This window comes from Mugil cephalus, chromosome 13 (assembly GCF_022458985.1).
Source record: "Mugil cephalus isolate CIBA_MC_2020 chromosome 13, CIBA_Mcephalus_1.1, whole genome shotgun sequence".
Lineage (NCBI taxonomy): Eukaryota > Metazoa > Chordata > Actinopteri > Mugiliformes > Mugilidae > Mugil > Mugil cephalus.
Genome location: NC_061782.1, coordinates 3,702,298 through 3,727,756, shown reverse-complemented (window position 1 = coordinate 3,727,756; position 25,459 = coordinate 3,702,298). Strand labels below are relative to the sequence as shown.

At 42.6% G+C, this 25,459-nt stretch overlaps 2 protein-coding genes and 1 long non-coding RNA gene across 4 annotated transcripts in view; 1 reads left to right on the top strand and 2 right to left on the bottom strand.

Annotated features, from left to right (window-relative positions):
* Positions 1-827: 827 nt before the first annotated feature.
* Positions 828-3,906, bottom strand: LOC125018372. Its single transcript, XR_007113938.1, has 2 exons — positions 3,447-3,906; positions 828-2,959 (listed from the first exon to the last, which is right to left on the bottom strand). It is a non-coding gene; the product is annotated as an uncharacterized LOC125018372 (long non-coding RNA).
* Positions 3,907-9,538: 5,632 nt separating this feature from the next.
* asrgl1 (asparaginase and isoaspartyl peptidase 1) lies at positions 9,539-16,504 on the bottom strand. Of its 2 annotated transcripts, none has more exons than XM_047602190.1 (7): positions 16,438-16,504; positions 15,225-15,424; positions 14,302-14,444; positions 13,885-14,039; positions 12,975-13,096; positions 10,862-10,972; positions 9,539-10,242 (listed from the first exon to the last, which is right to left on the bottom strand). In XM_047602190.1, the coding sequence occupies exons 2-7, from the start codon at positions 15,409-15,411 to the stop codon at positions 10,031-10,033; spliced, it is 930 nt and encodes a 309-aa protein (XP_047458146.1). In that variant the 5' UTR covers positions 15,412-15,424; positions 16,438-16,504; the 3' UTR covers positions 9,539-10,030. The 2 variants fall into 2 exon arrangements, with proteins under 2 accessions (XP_047458146.1, XP_047458147.1); XM_047602191.1 differs by lacking the exon at positions 16,438-16,504 and adding an exon at positions 16,304-16,325.
* A 4,317-nt stretch (positions 16,505-20,821) lies between these two features.
* The window catches only part of LOC125018738 (regulating synaptic membrane exocytosis protein 1-like), a 93,839-nt gene continuing 89,201 nt past the window's right edge, over positions 20,822-25,459 (top strand). The window contains 1 exon segment of the mRNA XM_047602946.1: positions 20,822-20,982. Within this exon segment, the coding sequence (XP_047458902.1) occupies positions 20,822-20,982 (161 nt within the window).

The window sequence follows — 25,459 nt, the reverse complement described above, 5'->3', positions numbered from 1 at the left end:
AGACATGAGGTTCCCAAGTTGTTTAAAGTTGTATCGGATGCCAGTGCTTGAGTAAAGTGCAAAGTTACAAGGAATCATCAATGAGCACAAGGACTCAAACTACACACAACTACCATCATCCAGGACCTGCTAACACCCTGACCCCCTAACTGGAGCATAATTGGTGACTCAGTACCTGGAATTCTGGACCGCGGAGCTGAAACCTGTTCTCGGCTAGTTACTGCTCAGCTGAGTGGATTTTACATTTACAGGTTTCCTTCCGACCGTTTTCTGACTTTCCACAGTTAAGACAAAAGGTTTCCTGCGACAAATTAGCCCCCTTTTCCACCCGCGTTCACCCTTCTGTAATCACGACACCAAGGCTCATACTACTCCTTTCTGTGATATTACAGTCCAAGTTAAACAAGCGCCTTCATAATCAGATTTACCTTCTAAACAGAGCCACCCCCACCCATCCCTCCCTCCCTCCCGACCTTCACATCAGCGTGCGAGTGCAGCTACACTTCTACAGCTTTCCATTCTTTATCTGATAGCAGGGATCCTGCTTTCCATCTTCGTTCGGCTCCCTTTGTCTCCTTCCCTGGTTGACCTTGTACACCAGTCCCTGTCAGCGGTTTAACGGACCGGCGGATATTCCGATCAGGGTTCTGAATACTAACAGAGCCGGTGGCCCGTGAAACCAGAACTCTGATTATTAACACCGTTGACTCCTAAAGGACAGAAGTGTCGGGTTAATGTTCCTCAACACCCTCAGGGCCCAGAGGACCGGAGGCTCGCTGAGGAAAACGTGGTTTGCAGTGAAGGTGGAAAAAACTGATCTTTTACTCTCTCTTTTTTTTTTAACATGCTTTCCTTATATATGAATGCCATCATTTGTGTGTTTATACTTACTGTGATATGTGTCGGACATTTTGTTTTAAGAAGTCATTTATTCGTGACAGTTAGAGGTGGCAAACTAGCAGGCACAGAAAGAGTCTAAAGTTCACAAAGGCAAGATCACAACCACCTACAAAAGCAATAATTTACAATCCTGCCTGTGTCTTCGTTAAATGATGTATATGACCTGTTAATTAGTGAGCCTCGGGGACGTAGGTTGACATTTTTGCAAAACCAGGAAAAGGTCCGGTTGCCAACTCAATACTTTAAAGGGAAAAACTAAAATGCATACATCTGTAAACCTTTTAAACCAATAATATTTAGCTCATGCTAATGATTTAGCTGTTTAATATCTCTATGGCTTATTAAGACAAACAACGTTCTTGGTTGTACGACAGGAAGGCAGCAGGAAAGCCAATCAAACTTTCTCATTATTTATTATAACCAATACTGAACTAAAGGAAACCACTAACTTACAACCTACATCTGGGATCTGAAACAAAGTGAACTTAACCAAGCTCTGAGAGATTTATACAGACAACTGCATTTGCAGATGTGTATTTATTAACGTGTTAATGTAAAGTCTGGTCTGCTGCATTACTTCCCATTTTAAAACTAGATCGCCGTTTGCGTTTTACGCCATTTTTAACTTGTTTCCACTCCAGCTCTGATCCGAGTCTGACTCTTGATCCCCGTGCCTGTATAATGTGCCGCGGGATGGGCCGAGAATTCAGGAAGTGGCTATTGCCGTCTCCATGACAACACTGAGGTCAGCCCCGAGAGGCCGGAGACCCCTCCTCAAAACACAAAGAGCTCAGAGGCCTAGATCAACACAAACAAACTGGCTTACACACACACACATACGCACACTCAACAAACATAACGTTACATGCACAAAGACCGAGGCTGAGCTCACAAGGACACAAACTGCACCCGGCTAACTAAAGCACTTCCTGTTTAATCGCTATAGAGACGAGAATTTTTCAGAATACAGACCATAGTCGCGGGTTCAGATCGCTGGCGCGACAATCTGAACCCAATATCGTCGCAAAGCAGATCATTGGCTCTGATGCTACATGCTAACACTTTTACACCAGGATGCACAAAAATGTAAAACTTGAGAAAACCATGTTTATTTTCACATACATGTAGAGTGTGTATTCACAAAATATATACTTGTTTTTTGGGTGCTTGCATGGGACATGATGGTCAGCGGGAGATTTGAGGTGCATTCACAACAGTTAGATGACAGCTGCATCTTCTGTACCAACAACAACAAAAAAAATGATTTGCTCTTTGTCGTTTTAGACTTAGATGGACTTTAATGATCCACAAGGGGAATTGTTTTTCACTGTAGCTTAGTTGCACATAAAAGACCCACACTCTTAAGAACCAGTAAACCACTGCGAGGTGTCCATCCAGCCCTGCACTGCTTACTCCCAGAATACTTACATGTTCCCTCAGTGTGAGAGTTTCTCCTCGACTCTGCCTGGGAACCAAACCGACCTCCGTCCCATGGGAGGAAAGAGACGGGTGAACATGCAGGGCCGAGTATTTATTTATCCAATTACAGATAAATGATTACTTTTAATGCTAACCTCTGGTTGGCGATTGTCGTAAAACAAACAGGCACTGACGCTAAACACAATCGGCCCCTATACATTACCCCCATACGGGTCTGCAGCCTTTGACTTACAGAGGTTTGTCCTCCTCTGCAACCCTTTGTTCTACTAATCCCCTGACTTCTATTAATGTATGACCTGATTAGACTTCACAGTATTTTTGGAATAGCCTACTTCAACTTCAAAAAAGACCGGAGCACGTAAAAATCTTTTCTGTCTCTTGTTAAAGCAGGTAAAGGTTTGATGCAGTCGATGCAGATCTGTTATCTAACTTTGCATTCTCCATCTATAGCAGCTGTCTTCTCAACATTGTAAAACAATAGGTGCACACTAATGTCAAACAATGTCTCCCTGGGCTCACTGCACCCGTTTCTTCTTTTAGTGTGTATTCCTGCAGCTTTCTTTTCTTTTCTTTTCTTTTTTTTAAACAAGTAGCAGAGTTACCAGAACATGGGCTCCACCTGTGAGTGAAAGGCAGTGATTGAAAGATGCTTCAACAAACTCAATGCAAAAGCAGCGGAAACAAGAACTTGCATGCTTAACAGCCAAGTTATGTGAAGCCTAATATACGGACTCTGCGAGGATGTGACTCTAACATGTCATCTTGAAAATTCGGCTAATAAATATTTCACGAAGCAGCACTTTCTACCACAGAAATAAATAACTTTATAAGTGGATGTAAGATGGGGGGAAATACAAGAACATAGACACAAAGTTGATGTTTTATTCTTATTAACTAATAATATTTTAATTGTTAAACTTACATCTTATGCCGAATTTAAGATGCGTGACGTATAATGTAGGACATGTCTCAATTGATGTGCTATAAGATAAGCACGCGTCTTAAAGCGACGGTTTTCTCCAACTTCGCTCATTTCTAATAGGAGTTTGGTGGAATTCTAAGACCGGACAGGACACAAAAACCAGTCCGTGTGTAGGTGAACTCACCTCGGCCACTCGCGCGGTGGAAGACGTCGGCTCAGGTTTGCTCTTTTGTGTGTTTCGGGATGGATTTAAGCAGCAGACAGGGCTCCTGGCAGAACACCGGCTTCACGGTGGGAGGTCAAGGGATAAAAGTTTGTCTTCTGGTGACTTGTCCTCGCTGCGGTGATGAACTTCTGGACGACGAACGCTTCGGCAAATCGGATGATTTCATGCCTGTAGTTTCTTTTAATGTGTGTGTTCCGCGAAGCCTGCTGTCCCACTCCAGACTGTACCCACTTCTGCTCTGCGAGGTTTTTTGAAGGAGGAAAGTTGTACGGATCCCCCCTCTCCCTCCTCTTCGTCCTCCTTCTCCTCCTACTCCTGCCGTGAAGTTAGCCGCAACAATAACAATAACAGCCCACTTCCGGGAATTCTTTCGAATTAAAAAAAAAAGCAACATTAATAAAAAAAACCGTCTACGGAGCAGAAGGAGCTCACACAAACGTTAACCTCATAATAAAAATACATTATTTTATGGCGGATTAATTTTAAATGCAGAGTGTTATCTCTTTTGTACGCTTTCTTCCTTCTTTTGTAAAACCGGTGCTTTTGTTGTGAAAGCAGTTGAGAGGCTTCCGGTATTACCTTAATAGTCTTAACGAGCTGAAGTCATTGCCGTCCGTGTCCCCTTGCCGAGTTAGGTTTTACTCGTTTTCTTGAAATCGCTTCTCTCCGCCCTGATGCGCTTGGGTGGCTGCGCTTCTTCCCTTCTGCCCGCAGAGCCGCAAAGGTAAAGGACTGGAGCAATTTCCGGGTGCGACCTCTGCAGAACTCCACTCTGAAATCTCACATTTTACAACTACTGTAACTCTCAGAAGATTTTCCGCCCCTATTGAAGAAAACTTGAAGTGATTTGTGAATAAACATTAGTCGATCATTAAATCGGCATACATTTGAGTCCCTAAATAATTGAATTTTTTTTTCCTCCTAGTATTTTGGAAGAAATCTTACATTAACATGGTTTTGCCTTTGGTTTCGCAGGGTTCCTTCAATTAAAAAAAAAAAAAAGTTTATGTAAGTCCTAAAGCGTGTTAATCCTAAAATGTTTTATTATGATATATGAAAATATCAAGTGTTTGTCTCTTGCAAGGCCTGGGACTTGAAATGAACACTGCTTCTCATGCAGTTTGACGTTGAGATTTATCATGAGGAAGTGGTTCGGCAGGTTCTTCTGTTTGTTTGCTGTTTGCAGGTGTTGAGTGGAAACCAGAATGCGATGTGAAGATGTGTCCTGTCTGATCAGATTTGTGCGGACCATGTTTTAGACAGGAGTAGGCTCCTTGGAGTGTGTATTCTTGGCTTTGCACAAATCGGCTGTTTTTCTCTAAATGACCTTAATGACCTCAGAGGGAGGGATTCAAAGTAAAAGCCACACATCACTCAACCTGTTTATTCTGCTTCAGGGAGAATTTAATCCTTATACCTGATTATAAAATTATTACGTTGTTACCGTTGAGGGACAAAAGTGTCCTTTTCAAAAACGCCCTAAAGAATTTCTGCTTTTTCTTTGTACTTATTATTTTTTATGTTTAATCCACTTCAGTATTCAGTAGTTTCTGACTTTTAATCCTTTACATGTCAGTGTTTTGTTTTTTAGTTGTGATGCCATCATTGACATATGGAGGATTAAAAATCAGAAATTAGTCAAACTTTTGTTGTTCATGTTTTTGACTGAAGTGGATTAAACAATTTATGTAATTTATGTAATTAATAATAATTGTTAATGGTAACAACATTTTTTTTTTTTTTTAATTTGGCACTATACTCACACAATCCACTTTGCATTATTCAAAATATTTTGTCCTCTAATGGTAACAGTGTAACAATTTACTGGAGTATTATGGGATTTGTGTTTGAAATATCAAATATTAAATATCAATTTTTGTCCCTATCAGGACATGAGACCTGTTTTTATGCCTAATTAAAATCTGTAAAGTCCATATTAAAAATGTCTGATGAGTCATCAGAGAAAAAACAGTAACATCGAATTAAATGTATTTTAATGAAATTTGTCCACTGGAGTAGACAAAAGAAAGTTGCTCTCTACCCAGCGAGTAGAAAGTTCTTCAGTCCACGATACAAATGTCTCATAAATCATTTCCATTCGTTTTTTTATTGCTGGAATTAGAACCAAAGTTCATCAAAAACCACGTTATTTTCTTGTCTTATTTTCCCATCGACTGTCTCGTTGTTTCAATAGCTGCTCTCCTTTTCTGCAGAGAGGTCCTCCAGCTTATAGCGCTGGCGGTAAAAAGAAGAACTCCTCCTTTTGTTGCACTGACAGGAAGCCTCAGTTTACCACGTCTGACCCCTGAACCGTAGACCAGCTAATAATGCTCCTTAAAAGCTACGAATTACAAGACTTCAGTCCAGATTTTCCAACACACATTCCCCTGTGCTGTGTTATGGGAATTAGAGACACAAAGATGACAATTTATATATACAATATTTAGGTTAAACTAAAACTAAAAGTCTAGACAAGCAAGTATAGGCTGGATATGGGTCCTGAGAACAAGTCTGTTCTGAAGCTGACTGAAGAAACAGCTGCTTGAACTCATCTGTGAGTTTTCATAGAATGACACATGCTCCACTGAGAATGTAACGCACAGTTACAGAACTGATAAAAAGACATAATAATAATAACAATAATAATATAATAAGGGCGGCACAGTGCTTCTTTCTGAGTTCTAATTCTTTCTATTCTAATGTTTTCAACAGCTTTGAAAAATAGTATAAGTATGAACGTTTTACTGAGTTTACCATTTAAATGTTGCATAAAACACATAAATATAAGATTCAACATTAATACTAAACTATAAAGCACTTCTTTACAAGTGAACCTCCTGCAATGAAAGGTATAGGCAGCTTAAACTAAAAAATATAAGTTCTCAGGCTAAAGGAGCGACAAATAGCACTTAAATTCTGTTTGGTAAGTGGTGTTTTCTGTCTATCTATCAATCTGTCCACCTCATTTTCCTTTAAAATGATGATGAGTTACTATCAGATTAGACCAACCAACAGGACCACAGTCTAGTTACAGAGCCATGGCAGTAAAATAACCTGTGGATGAGGTTAAGGTTATTGTAAATGGTATTGTATTGTAAAGTGAATTAAGTGAATAAAAACCATGTCGACCCATGTGTGGCTAGAAAGCCTTTGTGCCGTCCGGGTAACCCCAGGCAAACCCAGGCAAACCCAGATCCCAGCCCCGATCAGGCCCCTCGGAGAAGGCAGGGCCGACCCAAATATCTTCCATTCACTGACACATCGTCGCCCTGACTGATTACCACAGACTGCACTATTTACTGTGCACAACAAGAACATCGCATGGTTTTAACCTGCAATGACAGCGTGCACTTCGGCTGTTTGCTTTTTCCACTTACCCTCATTATGGCTTTGTTTAGGGTACAAACCGAAGCGGAGACCTCCTGGTATCAGGATCTGGAGGCAGATAAAATACCTCAAGGTTGAAGAACCAGTGTTTATACTTAAAGCACATAAGGATGTGGGAAGAGTTGACAGTCAAAGCAGCGCTGGGGTGTGTGACCTACAGAAGAGGTCCACCAGGCGCTCCGACCGAATGTCGGAGGGAGCAGTCGGGGAGACATGCACTGGCTCACTTGATCTCACATGATACTATGAGGGAATGTCACCTAACGCGGAGACTGCGGCGCAAAAAAACTTGCTGTATCATTAGGGAAAAAACTGAGGAAGTGCAGAGTCTGGCAGTCGACGCTGCTTAGCCCTTTTTTTTTTTTTTTTTTTTTTTTTCCTGCAGCTAACTAACAGCTAAAGGTTGAGCGCACACATCAGTGCACTTCAACAAACAGATTTCATGGGCAAATAACGTAGAAAACCCACCGACGGACGGGGGGGAAAGGCATTTATTGCCGTACTGTGAGTCTCTGCATTAGCGGTTATGATCTGATCAGCAGCAATGGAATGTTGAAAGAGGAGTGAAGCCTTTTTCTTTCAGGCTGTAGATAAAAACCTTTCAGCTGTGACATGAGCTCAAAGAGATTTAGATCTTCATGTGTAGGAAGTATTCATGGAGGTCAAGATGGGTTGATTTTGTAAGTCTGAGAACACCGGTCAGGCATAACATTATGACCTACGGATCGTTACTGAAATATCGATACTTCTGGTAGCAGGTCTTTATGCTTTAAAATCGATTCTCAAATCAAAATATCGATACTTTTGATATTTCACATATTTTGTACGATTGTGTCTCTGTTTGGTTTTTCTGTTGTTGTATTAGCTCGGCTGTATAGTGAATGAGGCCACTACCTCGGTGTACTCAGGGTTTATTCAGTGTCATTACTTTAGAGTGGAAGTAGAGAGTGGTGTCATGGCGTCATAGTATCTTTGTTTCCCGTTTCCGTTTTTCGTTACTTTGTTTCTCGCTTTTATCCCTGAGTTTTCCACTCTTTGATTGTTTCATTGGTTTCTCCTTCTGTGCTCCTCCCTCATTAGTTTCACCTGTGTCTCATTAACCATATAAAGTCCAGCCTGGTCAAGCTGCATTTATCCCAGCTGATGTTTCCTAGTGTTTCTCTTCCACTCCTTGTAATTTATGTTTACACTGCAGTGGTTTTTGCTTCAAAGTTTGCATTAAAGTTCTTTGTCTCTTGCATTTGGATCCCACCTCTTCGCCACTCAGTATTTTTCAGATGTGTGTGAAGGATCCACATTTTAGAATTTGTTGCTTTACTTATTTATTTATTTATTTTTTGCAGACATATTAAAGTTGGTGTCTTACGTCATGACTTGAAGCTGTGTCTCTATAAGAATAAAACGTGTTGGCATGTGAACACAAACAAGGAATCTGACTCTGGACGAGCTTTCACACCGGTGGAGCGGAGCAGCAACAACAAAGCTTAAAGTCACGTCGTTTATCTTATATATTAAGAGCCTGGATGTGAACTGCTGGGCTGGTTGGTGGAGACGTACGTTCACGAGGCAGTGGTTCCAGATGGGGAATGGGCACGGGGGGTTGCGTGCAGCACACGCTGCATCACATGCCAACGTTTTCCATTCAATCACTGTGGATCAGCATCCAGCTCTGCCTCCCCTTTGATGCTCAGCTTTGACCCCGAACCTGAAATATGATCTGAGAGGTGAACCGATGTGTGGCAATGCTTTCCAGCCGAGAGCAACAACTTCACTGAACTCCACTGATGTATGTTTCCTTGAGTTAACACAGCTCTATACAGCACAGTCCACAGGTTTTAATATATTTCAGTATAAGAACACAGGTTTGACAGAAACATTAAATCTTAGGAAGACAAAGATAATGCTTTTTGGTAATTGTAAACCGAATGCACAGGTAATAATAAAGATAAAGCACACAAACTCATTATTCTTACAGTCATAATCAAAGCTAAAAATAACTTATTACCAATAATTATACAGGAATAATTCAGTATTCATAAGGGGAATTATAATTCAAGAGGAAAAACATTAATGTTCAATTAATTCGCATGGCTTAAAATGAGGTACAAAGACACTATCGTTTTGTGATGTATATTTTAGTGTACTATTAGAAGCATTTTTCAATGACTTAGTCCAAAATGAATTTAATGTAACTGGAATTAACTACCAGCCAGTTTAAAGCGGGTTTTACATTTAAAATATTTCTGTACAGCAGCAGCTTTATCCATGAGGTTATTACTCATAAGATCACATGTTTTAAGCTTTCTGTTATCTGTGTTTTGTTTTTACTGTTGCACATATGGTGGCCAAAGGGGAGTGTTGGGAGTTTGCTTCAGCCACAACAACTAACATACAAATAATTAATAAATAAATAAAAAACATCTGTAAGTAAACTATAAAGTGTCTCTGCAGAATGTTGCATCATAGATCTGGCTGCTCTGACCCTAAACTAGACATCAACCTGCTGCTTTGGCCTGAACTAGTAACAAAATAAAAACTGAAGCCTCCTGCGCTGATTTGTATTGAAACAGCACCACCTAGTGGCTCAAACTGAACATCGCACACAGTCAGAGCTCCGCACAGATTTAAGGATTAAACGAAGAATAAAGCACACACACACAAGCTCTGTTAGGAAATTTAAGACATTTATTGTTGTTAGCCTTTGTTTCCTGTCTCAAAGGCTCAGAATCATCACAAACTTTAGTGCAGCTTCCAGTTGTAGCAGAACTGGTCATTCATGTAAACTGATCACAAAATATAAGAACTAAACTGATATGCATGCATTAACATTTAAAGATCACGTGAAATAAAATTAAAAAATAGATTAAAAAAATAGATAGATTTTCATTTCATGAATCTGTTAAGGTGTCTTGTTTTTGTTCAACATTTATTTATTTTATTTTAATCTTTCTCTATAGATTGATTAGCAGGTTAATAGATTGGAATCTCATACAAAATAAGTTTTCCTTTCAATCATATCAGGAAACTAGAACACAATCCTCCATCCTGACTCTATGAATTGTGTTTTAATGCGTAGAAAAAAGCAGCGTGTTGGACGGTATCTGATCTGATTGGTATTAATTTATATAAACTGATCTGAAGTCAGATGTTTCCTCTCAGGGAGGAACGATGCTCTGGGTGAGGTGTTCTCCAGAGTTCAGCCCGTGGTGCAGGATGTCTCTCTGGGCTGCAGCCCAGCACATCTGCTGGCTGGAGAAGCGAGCGGCCCAGTGGCCCTGGGGGTCCACCGTCACCACCCCACCCTGCCCCCCCACTCTGGACTTCATGTAGGCCAGGCCCAGGTCGCTGGCAGCCTCTGCAGTCTGACCTGAGGACGGGGAACACGGAGCATCACGCAGAACATGGTCAGAGAGGAGATGTGACATGTGAACAGTCGTTTTATAGACGTGTGACATTGGATAAAACATCTTGTGACTGTGTCATTTGTGTCAAACAAATACATCTTATATTTTGATCAGAGACGAGAACTTTTTGCTTGTTTTAAAAAGTTTTGATACAAGATAATTTGATGCTTAATGCTGTTTTTGCAGTGTAGACAGTATAAATTATTCCCTGAGAGGGACTGATGTGATTGTGAAGCAGCAGAGGAGGTTCAGAATGATTTGAGTTTGCTTAAAGAAATTTTTGTCCATGTAAACCCATCCAGTGGCACCTGGTTAGCTTCTCAATCTCATGGTACGGCCCCTTGGTTTTATTATTGATGGAAGTCTGAGAGAACTGAGTACTGGACTGTTCCTGAACTCACCGGAGGAGATTTACTGTTTGTGTCTGAGGTGTCTTATCATTAGTTCTCACTGGTCCAGGGGTCGTGTGTCGGAAGATACTGTGTGTGTCCTGGGTTTGACTGGGACGCAACTAGAAATGTATTCCCTGTCACCACCACTGCTCTGTGTGTGTGTGTGTGTGTGTGTGTGTGTGTGTGTTACCTTGCCCCATGTGAAACAGGATGAGTCTGGCCAGTGTAACCTTCATGATGGCTTCTCCGTGGCCTGTAGTTGACACTGCTCCTGTCTGATTGTCAGCATAACCTCCACTCCCTGAAACACACACACACACACACACACACACACACACACACACACACACACACACACACACACACACAACGTCACATGCGCTGCACACACTCGAGTGTCCTGTGTTTGTGTCCATCTGATGAATTCATGCCCCAATTTTGTCCGTGCTTCCTGCAGCTCAGCTCCTAGATGCTCCATTACGTTCTCCTGCTTCTACGTGTGTCGTGTTTGTATGGAGTAAAATTATGATCCACAAAAAGCCCAGATTTCCCAGTTTTCCACACTGACACATAAACGCACCATGCACCTGTGGATCAGTATGCACACACTTAGTCATCAGTAAAGAAGGAAGCCCTTTGAAAGTGATGAGCTTTGTGAAGTTCAGATTTGTGGATTTGCAATGAAACAAATGTGCATAAAATAATAATATTTATTCAGACTTCACTTTATTCAGGCTTCATGTGCATTCGTGAAATTATTTTGCACATCTCCAAATTGCTCTGTAGGTGCATGTGAATTAAAATTTGTGACCACCCAACATCACTTTGTACGAAAAGTGCCATATAAAGTGCTTCACACAAAATAAAAACATGGAACAAGATAAAAATGATAAAATGCACATAGACTTTAAATAAATAATTAAAAGAAAAACCTGACAAGAAACTAATTCAAGAACTCAAATGTGATAAAATAGAATAAGAGTTAAAACCACGTAAGCGACTACAAGATTAAAAAGAGGTTGGGGGCCATAATAACTGAACCTCCCCGTGTGTCTTAGATCTAACTTGTAGTGAAGTTAAAAGGCCGGTACTGGAGGATCTCAGGGTCCACGAGGGTTGATGAGACCGTTAAGATGTTTAAAAACTACTAGAAGAACCTTAAAATATAGCGTCTAATAGGGAGATGACCGATGCTGTTGATGCCACAGCTTCATGGGAACCTGCCGCCTTGAAACAGTGGAGATCAGAAATGAGAGTAAATTTGTTACCCAGACGTCATGCTGGAAACCACTCACTCTGTTCTGCCCACAACCAATCAGAGAGGAGCTGCCTTTCACCAGGAATCTGCAGCGTTATCTCGTGTTAGTGATTCCTCGTCCCGCTACAGAGGACAGAGGACAGAGGGACGGTGGTTGTAGTTTCACTCCACAGAGTGTTTGTGCGTTGCCATAGCGACGTGTAACAAAGCTTTGTCGCTTCCTCCGTCATCATTCATTGATCTGAATGAAACGCTGACACTGACCTGGACCAGAAACCACGGTCGTGTGACACAGGTCCAAGAGGTCAGGGGTCGTTTCTGTTTGTTATTTGAAGTTGTCCCTTTTTTTTTGTTTATTTATTCTAACTAAATCTGTTCTTTCATCAACCTTTGCTATTTGTCCACTAGGATAAACTGTTTTAGTTAAAGTTGGAGACATAACCTGATGCAGCAGATGCAGCACGTCCCCGAAATTGCACTTTTTTGTCTCTCTTTCAGGTTCAGAGTTCAAAATCAGACTTTTAACATTTTTAATAATATCATATGTCGTTCTTCTTTGCACAATAAAAAAGAGGGGAAATTTGGAGCTGTCGTTATTTGTAGGTTATTATTTTATGTCACTGGTCCAGCCCCCTCAAGATCAAATTGTGCTGTATGTGGCCACACATCTGCTTTAGAGATATACTACTGTAAGCATTAATGAAATAAAGCAAACAATGACCAGTTTCATTGTTTTTTTGGGCTTCGGCACCAATATTAAAATATAAAGCAACTAACAATGAGGTAAAAACTATTAAAGTGTTTGTTCCTATGAGTTTCTGTCTTTTCTAAACATTTTTTCTCACTACCGTCACCTCAATGCTTACTCCTTCTCACATAAATAAAAACACACGTGTTTGCCAGTTAAAATCTGTTTTCATCTAATATTTTCTACGTACAAATCAGAAGGTGCTTCCAGTCAAACGTTAGCTGTGCTGGTGAAGGATAAACAGAAGACGTGGAACAAAGACTTTTAAAGCTCTTTTCCTGTCGCGTGAGGACTCACCTATTAACGGCGTGTCGCCCACTCGACCCTCCATCTTGTTCAGCATTCCACCAGTGGAGGTCGCACAGGCCACGTTGCCTTCACTGTCCACTGCAACGGCTCCGACCGTGCCCATTTTACCCCTACACAATGGAGCAGTCAGAACGGCAGAATAATGTCAGAGTTCCCTCGGTTAAAGAGAAGAAGTCTTTCTCTATCAATAAATAACATCAAAAGATGAGGCTTAGCTGATACCGCTCTGATCTGATCGTTTTTAAAAATGCCTGGATGGACCCTGATACTGCTCAGGACATTATTCCCTCCTTATTAATGTCAATCCCAAGCTACAAGAAGAGTTGCATGAACTGTTTTTAAAAAATGAAGTATATAACAATACTGTATGCGAGAAGTTCCTGAAGTTTGGAAACTTTACTTTTTGGAAACCACATTATCAGATGTGTTTTCAAATGAATACAATACACTCACTTGCTACGTTTTAGGCAAAATTTGATGCAGCAACTTTTTGCACGGTGGAGAAGATGTGAAGCATCAGTAATCCACTTAAATGTTGGACAACAATCTCAAAGGTGCAAACAAAGAAATGTTTCAACTGAGAATATGTGACTTTGGTCAACACCAGAGCTTGTGTCAGGTAGAGAAACCAAGCTTCTCAAAAAGCTGATGTTCCTGAGTAAAGCTTCTGTTGTGAAAAAAAAAACTGTAGGTACCAAAAAGTGATTGTGACCTCCTTAAAATGACAGTAGAAACGTTGACTACATAAGTGACGGAGGTCAAGGACCAAGTTAGTCAAATGGAACGTGCCCAGAGATTTTTGTGATTGGACATACGAGTCAGGTGCAGAGTAGTGCATGATGCAGACATTTTTATACACAAGGACTCATACGTCTGTAGATTTGTGCTGATGGCTCACATTTGGCACTCCACGGGGTTGGCATCAGGTGCCAGGTTCTTTCTCCAGCGCATGCGGGCGTACTCTGTGATGAGGGACTCCATCGGCACCTCGGGGACTCCCATGGACCGGGCGAACTGATTGGCACCCTCGGCCGTCAGACACACATGACTGGTCTGAAGCAGAGATCAAAGTTCACACTTGTAACACATTTGTAAACGGTCACAGGGACATTCACGCCTGGAATGCACAGCGGGGGCTTTCAGGGCATTGTCCAAACTCCACTGGACAGCTCCTGCAAACTAGGGAAGACATTATATTGATGTTTAGGTTGGTCAACACCAGAGGTTGTGCAATTGAGTGGATGCACACGCAGAATTTTTATGAACATCCAACCCACAGTTAAGTCAGAAGAACCACTGGTATAACGTTACATACCTTGTCCATCACCAGTCTAGCTAGCTGGACGGGGTTGGCTATGTCGCGTACGCAGGACACTGAACCACTTCCCAGAGTTTTCCCATCCATCACAATGGCATCCATCTCCACCTCCCCCTTTATGTTCAGCACTGACCCGCAGCCTGAAATATGATTTGAGAAAGTATTTGATAAGACTCTCGTGTCTAAGAGAATTTTGTTCTGTTTGCAGAAGTGACATTTGGTCTATAAAGTGAACTCAGCAGAACTAAAACCCAGTTCTTTTAGTTAGTGATCCATTCAGTTTCCAACAAGTTCTGCTGACTATGTTTTAGCAGAAAAAAGTGTTCTTTAAAATGTGCTAATGTGTAGAACAGTGACACCATAACCAAACTGTTATATTTAAACCTTGCAAACAAATAAAGAGTAACATTTTCAAAAAGGCAAAATAAATGCAACTGACTGTCACTGCCTTCATAAACTAGATACAATGATCTACCCTTGATTAGAAAAAACATTTTATGAACGCCACTGAGTAAAGACTTTGAAAGTGGAAAGTAACACAGACGAATGAGCTCACTGTTGTAAATTTAGTCTATTTATGGGGGAAAAGGTGAAATGTAATGTTCATCTTTAACTAAATTTCATTTGTTGTTGATTTAGAACAATTCTGTGTCATCCTCAGTCATCTAAAAGTGTCATCATTCATTGTTTGTTTGTTTTTTTTGACAGAAAGGTCACTGAAGCACTCTTAAAAGTTGGAAAATTGAAGAATTGTCTCGTGTATAAATGCAATGTTTTTTCATGATGATCCTGCAATGACAGACAACTACTCTTCTTCAGAATCGCTCTGTGTCCAAATGCAACAATACAACATGCACAGAAAAGTGACATTGTGTTCCACGTGGTTTATTAGATTGTAGATATGCGCGTTGTCGTCCTACCTGCGTTGAAGGAGGGGTTATTCTCCATCTGGGTCACAGCCTCCACCACAGCATCCATGCTGCTGCCTCCTCCCTGCAGGACGGCGTAACCCGCCCGCACTGCGGCACACACACCCGCGGTGGCGAGCTCTGCCCGCTCCTTTGGGACGTGGCCCGCCCCGCCATGGACCACCACCACTGGATACATGCCGGTAAGTCACCTGAGGAGTAAGTTTCATTTGCTGCAATCAAATAAACTTGAATATCTTATGAGCAGACAGTGCTGGATAAAAGGAATGTCATAACATACACATACTAGCCACCTTATTAGGTGCTAGGGACCACATTTGTCTTCAGAACTGCCTTGATTGTCCATACCATTGATATAAGAAGGTGCAGGACATATTCCTCAAAGGGTTTGGTCCATCAGATCTGTCAGTTACACTTTAGATGTTTAGATGTTAGTCTGTCATCTGTCCTCGCTGTGGAATGTGACGTGCAATACAATAATACAATAGACAGCAGATGTGGTGTAGTGGTTTAGGGGTATTGTGATGAATTGACGAGCAGCCAGTCTGAGATCTCCCCACGCTCCTCTTTTATATAAAAATTAGCTGTAAATTTTGGTAAAACTGTGTTAGATGTTTACTCAAAGCTCCTCAGTCAGTAATGTATGTAGATCACCGGTACTTTACATCTCCTCCATGCACAAAGCTGCTGCCACAAGTGTACCTAATAAAGTGGCCAGTGAGTGTATTGTATTAGTTTGAAAACACATCTGACAACAACTACAGCTCAGAGTTTCTCACAGTGCAACTCATCATTCAGTACGACGCTCTTCTTTAAAGTGTTAATGCATCAAGTTAAATCACATTATTAAATATTAATATTTATTGATACAACTTTAAAGCAGTTACGTCTGTGCTGAAGCTCATTGTTTATAACACTGAGTTTCCATGTAAGAGACACGTGTCAGTTTGTCTCAAAATGCAATTAAAATGAATTGCGTTTGATTTCATAGAGAGACAAGGTTTCTTTATTTTTTATTTTTCATTTACGTGTAAATTCTAAGTGCGCACAAACGCAGCCTTAATACAAACTTGTTCGCGTACAGCAGCTCCTCATCTCTCGTCTGTCAGAATACACACAGGAGAGAAGGTGACACGGTAATATCCTATAAATTAAACCAGCTTCATAATAAATACACAATAAAGACAAATAACCAGATTCTCACCAAAATATAACGGAGAAAACGAAACTTCCGGGTGAGCGTCTCCTTCCGGTTTAGCATATCCGGGATAGTGCATTTCAGAATAAAATATGAGTCTTGATAAAATCAGAGAACTAGAAAAAGGGTTTTTACAATGACCTTCACATGTACGATGCTGACACAGTATAGAAATTAATATAATAATATATAATAATACACACGTATTGAAACCACCTTCTTAAGAGAAGAAACGAAGAGAAACGAATTCAGAACAACTGCTGATGTCTGTGTTTGATTTGACTGTTCATGCAACAGATTTATTGACAGGTATATGAATTTACCTCTAAAATAGAAGCCTCCATCGCTCAATATTTTAAAAGATATACTCACTTAAAACAGACAAACAAAAAAAGACTGGGTACACAGATACTGTGAAAACTAATGCATTCTAATGTCACTGTCTTTCATCAAATCTAAAAATGCTTCTGAAAGCTTTTAATTCAATTGGACGATTGTTATGGAGAATGCAGTTTGTGGTGCTAAGGTTAGAAATTAAGTTGAAATAAACCCTTAAGTGTGAAGTGGCAGTAGACTTTGTACAATAACCATTAGAAAAAAATAACAATTCAAATGAGAAATAATAATAATAAAACAAATAATTTATACATATCTGTGTATAAAATATGCATACATTGCTTCAACCTAAATGTTTCCACTTGCTCTTTGAAGGACTATTCTTGAGCCTGAGCTATAGTTTTCACTAAGTAAATGTTATATGTAAATCTGTCCCATTATACTCTTGTGGCAGTTAGCAAATGTTGTAGACTTTTCCATCTTCCTCTGCCTTGCTGCCGTTGCAGTGCTGCGTCATCCAGGTCAATTCTAAAAACACAGCTAAAACAAAGGCAGCTCGGCTTGTTTGAAGACGTTTCACTAGTCATCCAAACAGCTTCTTCAGTAGGCTTACATTTGTATACATCGGGTCATGCACACAGGTTTTATTAGCAACTCAGTACTTCCTTGCGATAAGTTTTCTCAGAACTAACCTGGCTTGGCATACTTCCTCAATTATTGCTACTATAACAACCCTTTTTATGTGAAGAAGTTCTCCAGACTCTAGAAGACTCCAGGACATGTGGATGGTGGTTCCAATTTGGTATTAGAGGCCTTCCAGACAACAAAATGAAAAAAAATATATATATAATTTTAAACCTTTTCTTTCCTTTCACACAACACGGCACCGTCATATTCAGGATGTCGGCGAGAGCTGCTTGTATTGTAGGACAGAAGCCTTAACACCAGGCGTATAGACAATCTACTCACACACAGAGACCAGCATACATTATTTCATTCCCAACACCCTCTGCAACACAAACTGTGGAGCATCAGAAATCTACACCATTGAGCACAGACTGTACCCACAAGGACAGAAGGTAAGGAGAAGGAACACCGACACTTAGAACGTGCGGATATGCAAACTGGGCAAAGACAACAGCAAGAGGTGAAACATTGTCATCCCTTACATGGCTGGAGCATCAGACTCAGGGGGACTTTTTGACAAACACAGCAGCTCAGAAACACAATGAGGCAGAAACTTGTTCACAACAAAGACACCCAGACAAACGATGTGAACATAATATAGTTCATGCAGTTTGCTGCAGGGAGGAATCTAAAGACACACACAAACACCTCAACGAGTCCAGCTGTCTCAGTTTTTACTTTGTTTTCAGGTGTAGTTGTGTGTAAACTATTTTAATTGGTGGCCTTCCTTAAATCTGTGTAGCAAATGCAGCACATATATGTCATTGCATGTCTGGCGATGATGTCGTGAGGCGACAGTGATAGCTTCGGGCTGATTCAGGCCTCTGCTCCGTCAACAGGCCGCCGGCTCCAGCGGCTCCTCCACGTTTTTCTCTCAGCGGATGCAAACGTCCCCATCGTCCAGTGAGCTGACCGTGGTGCTGAAACACAAACACGTCAGCTGAGAGGAACTCAGACTCAGGATTTGCAGAATAATGCATGGAGACCTTATAGAGGGTGCAGAAAATAAAAGGTAAACAGTTTAATTTTTTTACACAGCTACTGATTCTGTGTACAAATATTATTCATTTCTAAACCGAATCGTGTTTCTAAGTGATCTTAAGCAGCTCAGACATGAGTTTGTAACAGATCTGGACCATGCGGCTAAAAATAGAACAAGAAAGCAAAATTGTTTCTAAATATAGATCACAGCGTCTTATCCGGTTTGTGGTTTAATCGTGACGATGTTCGGGCACCCCTCTGCAGACCGCACAGTGCCGTAATTACCATTTTTCACACTGACACAGCTGTACATGTCACCCTATAGCCATACATGCGTATGTGGTAAACCTCAGACTGTGTTTCAGCAGCAGAGTGCGTGGGGTAGGGGCTGCTGTAAGGATGGATGAGGAGGAGGGACAGAAGGAAGGAATGGAGAGAGCGAGTGTGTGTGAGAGAGAGGAAGGAGAAAAAAGGGGAGATGCGCGTCATCCTAACACGCAACGATTGGTGGAGGAGGAGGAGGACGAGGAGGAGGAGGGTTCACACTCTTATTGCAAAAGGTTTCCAGCAACACTGAGGGTTCTTGCATTCATTCCTTTCCATATTTATTTTTACTTTACATAACCCTCCCTATATTTTTTTTTATTATTCATTTTCTTGTGTTATGGCTCATCCTTTAAAACTCTATATACACACACATTGTTTGGATCAATGTGAAAGTGTTGTTCTCTGGTTCTCCTTCACACACTCGACTTATTCTTAACATTAGTACACGGGTATATGTCTTATGTGTTATGTCTTGTCCACCGTCAACATTATGATACACACCGACCAGGCATAACATTATGACCAACATCCTAATATTGTGTAGGTCTACCTTGTGCCTCCAAAACTGTTGTGACTCATCGGAGAATAGACATGGGCCTTCTGAAGGTGTCCTGTGGTGTCTGGTAACATAATGTTATTAGTGGGGGCATTTGAGGGGATCTAGTGAATCTGGAGGCCAGGTCAACACCTTGTGCTGTTTTTCATGTTTTGTGTGTGTGTGTGTGGTGGCTTGCCATCAATTTGCTTGCGTCGTTGCTATGAGGTGGGGGTGTCTGGTCTGGTCTAGGTGGGTGCTACATGTCCAAGTAACATCCACATGAATGAATACCAGGTCTGAAAGTTTCCCAGCAGAAAACTGAACTGTCACAAGATGGTCAGTGTTATTCACTTCTCCTGTCAGTGGTCATAATGTTGTGGCTAATTGGTGAATATTGCACTTGAACTAAAATGAGTTTGCCACCTCTTGTTCATTCATGTTCCCATTTTTATGTTAGAAGTGAATAAGCTACTTGGATGGGAGGCGAAACAACTTTTTTATTTTTTATTTTTTGGATATTTCATGCTGGTAATTTTTAACAGAAATCGTAAAATGCATGATTTGCCCTTTCTCCACTCAGATTATTAATAACTGCAAAGCCCAGATAAAGGAATCACATTATACTGTAGTATAACCTACAGTGCACCGCTTCCTGTGAGGAACCCTTTTTTCCCTGTGTGTGCTATAGGCTGCCGTGAGCGCGCATCCTGACGGCGGAGCGGAGCCCCCCATTCTCAAATGAGGGCTGCGCGCTCCCGCCCGCAAGAGAAGTGAGCGCGCTTGAGGGGCTGCGGTCCCATTGACGGTTCCGTCTCCCTGACAGCAGCATCAGCATCAGCATCAGCGGCGGCCGCTGCCGAACGAGAAGTCCTCGCCTCGCCCCGCAGCCAAACCAGCGAGGCCAACCGGACCGAGCGAAGACGTGGGCCGCTCTTCAGGGACCCCCCCACCCCCGCCCTCCTCTCGCTCCCCTCCCCACCCTCCTCCTTCTCTGCCCGGCCTGAAGGAAGGAAACGAGATCCCCTTCATCGCCACCACCACACGCTCCCGTCCCGACCGACCTGCCGGAGATATGGGCTCCCCGTAAAGCGGAGGCGGTGGAGGGGAGAGGAGGGCGGGCGGGCGGTGGGAGGGGGGTGGGGGGAGAAGACAGCGGAGCAGCAAGCGGGAGAAGGAGAGGCTGAACACGGCAACCGGGAAGCGCATCGCTACCGTCACAGTCACCGCTGCTGCTACTACTACCACCACCACCGCCACCGCCACCACCACCACTACCGGAGCAAGCACCGACACCACCGCCGCCGCCCTGGGTGCCCCCCGCCGCCGCCATGGGACCTCCGCATCAGTGGCTCCAACCGGCGCTCTGGGCCATGTCGTGATCCGTGGGTTCCGCCAGCGGGTTTTCTATCCGTGATCCCGACCGAGGAGGAGGAGGAGGAGGAGGAGTAGGAGGAGGAAGACGAAGAGGAGGAAGGAAGGAGGGAGGGAGGAAAGGTGGTGGTGGTGGTGGTGGTGGGGAAGATGTTCGCCTCGGTGGGCCCTCGGGGCGGCCCGCGCCCACCCGTCGCCCCGGCGATCCCGGAGCCGGACCTCAGCCATCTGACGGAGGAGGAGAGGAAGATCATCATGGCTGTGCTGGCTCGGCAGCGGGAGGAGGAGGCGAAGGAGGAGGCCATGTTAAAGTAAGAGAGAGAGAGAGTGAGAGTTTGTGTGTACATATATGTGTGTGTGTGTGTATGATACTGGGCCCACTGGGCTATTTTCACTCTGAAGAAGTCCATCCACCTCCCTTATCTGTTTTGGGCAAACCATTGCAGCATCAGGACCACTGCTGCATCCACTCTACTGTATCTGAACATATGTGTGTGTGTGTGTGCGTGAGTGTGTGTGTGCATGTGTGCATCTACATCCTGCAGGTCCCTACACACACACACACACACACACACACTCTCAGGCCTGCGTTGGCTGCATAGAGGAAACATGCACGGCCAGTTTGGACTGCATGGGTTCACATCAGCTGATCGTGATGGGCCAGGTGTAACTTGTTCAGGGAGGGAGGAGGAGGAGGAGGAGGGAGAAGAAGCAGAAGAAGGGGGACTGTGGGAGGGTGAAGGGGTGTGTCGTCCGTGCCCCGTCGTCACTCCTCGGATGAAAACTATGAGAGCACATTTCCCAGCTGCACTTTCTCTGCTCAGTATCTTCAACGTCGTCCACCCCCGGGGGCCTCTGTCAGGACTAGTTCCTCTTGATCCCGTACCTGAAACATTTTTCTGCTTGATGCAGTGGAACATTACAGAAAGCTTCAGTGAAGCCCCGGCACTGAGAGTAGTGAAAGTAAAAGCCTCCCTGTTGGCTTTTATCTGTGCAGCATCCATCTCAACAGCTGCTGTTCTCAGCTCTGGGGTGCGGTTGAGCCTTTCCCAGCCTTATGTACTGTATGTAGGCCAGTGCTCTTGCAACAGACATTGCACAGGCTGTTATAGTAACAGTAGGCCTGCTGCAGAGTAGGGAGAGGTGCCTGTGTAGTGTTATTTTGAATCAAGAGTGACTTACGTCCACTGTGTGCCTTCACCACCCCCCTCCTCCTCCTCCTCCTCCTCTAAACAGCCACACATATGCATGGAGGAAAGTCTTTATGAGTCGCCTTGATCAGTGCAGGGATGAACCCACGTGCACCACCTTTTTCCTCCAGGACCAGAAAATGCATCAACTTGAAACCCAGCGTTTTTCTTTTTTTATTCCTCTGCATGGCCCGCATGGATGGATGCCGTACGCACAGATGTGCAGATGGGAAGATGGAACGACCCACCTTAGCACAGCGCTCCTCCAGCTTTACGTCCCTGTTCTATTTTAAGCCCTCTGTGCGGACTGACGGCCCAGCACTGGAACGGAAGATCGATTCTTTGCATCTAAAGAAGGAAATGTCCGATACGTTGCCCCGACTCTTAAGTGGCTATGCATCATTTTCAGTAACGTATTAAAGAGCCTCGGATTCAGTCATGTCATAGCGGAGCAGCAGAGAATAAGGCAGGCTGTCAGCGCATACATGTCCTAACCTATATTGGCTTCAGCACCATTTCCTCTCATCACTGTTTGGATGGTGATTGCCATAGCAAAGCAGTGTGTGTGTGTGTGTGTGTGTGTATGTGCGTGTCCTTACTGCGCTGAAAAGCCGCACTGGTTGACTAATACATGCACGGAGAATGTACTAGGAGTGTGGTAGTGTGGGCTGTAATGCAGAGAGGCAGAGAGTACACTCCATTTATGAGCTGTTTAACATATACTCACACCCTCATTTCTATTCCTATCAAAGCATACAGTATGGGATCATAATGTACTGCATGCATGCAACGCTCCCTGCAGGCCTGCAGCCATTGCAACAATGGTGTAATGTGAATACTCTGTGAGTAAACAGCAAACATTTACTACAATCCTCTCGACCTGATTTAAACATCTAGATATAAAAAGTGCAAAAATGGAAAGAGGGCGCAGTAATATAGCAAATCTTTGTCGATCAGTGAGCGGTATGTAATGTAAACATAGCCAAGGTGCATAGGCCTCCTCTCTGGAACCAGAAACTGAGCAGGTCCCAATTCATTAAAAAGCAAAAGAGGGATAAATGTAGCTTTTGATCTCCGGAAGTAATGAATGATCCCTCAAATTGATCACGTCTTTTCATTTCACAGAGAGCTCGCATATGCCACCGCCCTCACCGTGAAGACAGACTACACAAGAAAAAAAAATAAATAAAAATCACACACTGTACAATACAGTATACGTCTCCGCTGTGGGAGCCGGAGCAGACTGCTTGGTGTTTTTTGTTTGTTTGGCCGCTACACTGAGCGAGACAAGCTATGAAATGATTATGATCTTTTACAGTTTGGTCACAGTTTTTTCCTCTATCCACCCTTAAATAAACTAAGGAGATTCATAAAGGCTCTTCTTATCTCATGTATATGACTGGATTCAGTCCAATAAACATGGCTGTCAAAGCTAATGTGGTGAGGAGACAGTAGCTCGTACTTTTGCTCCTCAAAACCCTTTAAACACAGCGTTCATTGTTGTTGTTATTTTGTTGCAGCCTTTACCTGTGTAGACTTGCCACCTGGTGATAGCACTGACAAAATCCTACTACCACCTCACATAATGTCTACACTGCACGATTTACAAATTTCTGTCTGACTGTCTTCATTTCTCCAGAGTTAAGTTCTTCCACAGAACAGACATATTTAGTCACTTGATTTCAGTTCTTCACTTCTTCTGCTTAAAGTTTTGGCAACTTTGACGCTGGCTGCCATTGAAACAGAAGAGGTAGAAGACCCCTGAACTTTTTTACATTCTAACCTATTCTAACCTAATAATAGCAGGACTTGTAGAGGTATTCCTGGTCTGATAGAGGGAACGCTTTTTGCAAGCGTGTCACACTGAGCACAAATAAGCATTTTCAGTTAAAGTTAATGCAATATCCCGGGTTTATTAATGCGTTCAACTTATTTATCTTAATGTTACAGATCTAATATATACTATATGCAATAATCGAGCTCACACGTTCTTATTTTCCACATTAAGTTCTGATTCTGTATGCTCTGGTTTAAATGCATTATTTGATGTTGATTAACTCCCAGTAGTACCGGGAGGTGGTTGTGGCTCAGGAGGTAGAGCTGCTTGTCCGGTAACCAGATGGTTGGGGGTCCGATCCTTGTCCTTGTCACTTGTGTGTGAATGAGTGTGTGCTTGTGTAAATGAATGGATAGACGTGTCACTGCTGTGACTGTGAAGTGCTTCGAGCCCCATAGGTGGAAAAGTGCAATGTAAATAAAAGACCACTTATCAGTTTCTTTTACCTGACACCTCACTCTGTTGACTGGGTATTAATTCAATACTCACGCTGCCTCCTTCCTCTAATTACACAATGTGTTTGGATCTGATTATTATATACATAAGGTGCACAGGAGGTTTGCTTAAATTCAACAAATTTCATAGTATACCCTCAGTGGATCTGTATCAGGTCAATATTGGTAGTAAAGTTTTAAAGGCAGAAACAATCACAGAAAGCTAACAGTGATAGTGTGACACTCTTAAGGAGGTCCACACAGCCCTAGCATGTCAGGAACTATTTTCCTATCGAAGTGAGGAGCTCAAATCTGTAATCTTCCGCTCGTTCATGAAATTCAGACACGTAACTCGATCGTCGCTGTATAATCACTGAAGCAGTCGGTGCGTTGCCAAAAGCGTCTCGTAACGAACGAGCGGAGTGCCCGCTGTATTGACAGTAAATGTCTTCTGTTTTAGACAGCGTGGGTGTTGGCGGGGGATCCTCTCTGTGATCAGAGCCCACTCTTCATGTTTATGGATGAGAGGCTTTTTGAACGTGTCAGTGGATGTATTGAAAGCTTGTCGTTGTCGTCCTGAGGCCTGTCAGCGACACCTAAAGCTTTCCAGAACTCTGGCATGAGAGGCAAAATGAGAGGTATTACCGGTTCTGTGTGCAGTTTCAGGGGTTTGTATTCTGTCCCGAAACCAACCTGAGTAAACGCCAGTAAATCACAAGGTTTTATGACTATATGAATGCAGTAACTACTTACTCGTATGAAAGACTGGAGTAACTAAGTGAACACAGGGATGATTACAGTCTTTATTAAAACCTGTAAAAGTAAAAGTCTGCACATCTGCAAGCAAACTCAATCTGTACCTTCTAAGGAACTATAGAGGCATCTACACGGATCAGGTGTAACATTATGACCACCTTACAAATATTGTTGTGATTCATGAGAGAATGGACATGGGCGTTCTGAGGGTGTCCTGTGGTGTCTGGTAACAGAATATTGTTAGTGAGGGTCTTTGAGGGGAGGGGCCTCTGTGGATCATCTCACAGATACGTGATCAGTTTGGGATCTAGTGAATCTTGTGCTACTTTTCATTTTTTTCGAGTTGTTCCTAAAGCGTTTTTGTCTGCTGTCATCAAGGAGTGTCATTGCTATGGGGTGGGGGGCGTCTGGTCTGGTCTAGGTGGGGGCTACATGTCTAAGAAACATCCACACAAATAAATGCCAGGTCCAAAAGTTTCCCAGCAGAACACTGAATTGTCACAAGATGGTTTAAATGTCATTTACTTCTACTGTTAGTAGTTTTAATGTTGTGGCTGATTGGTGTACAGGT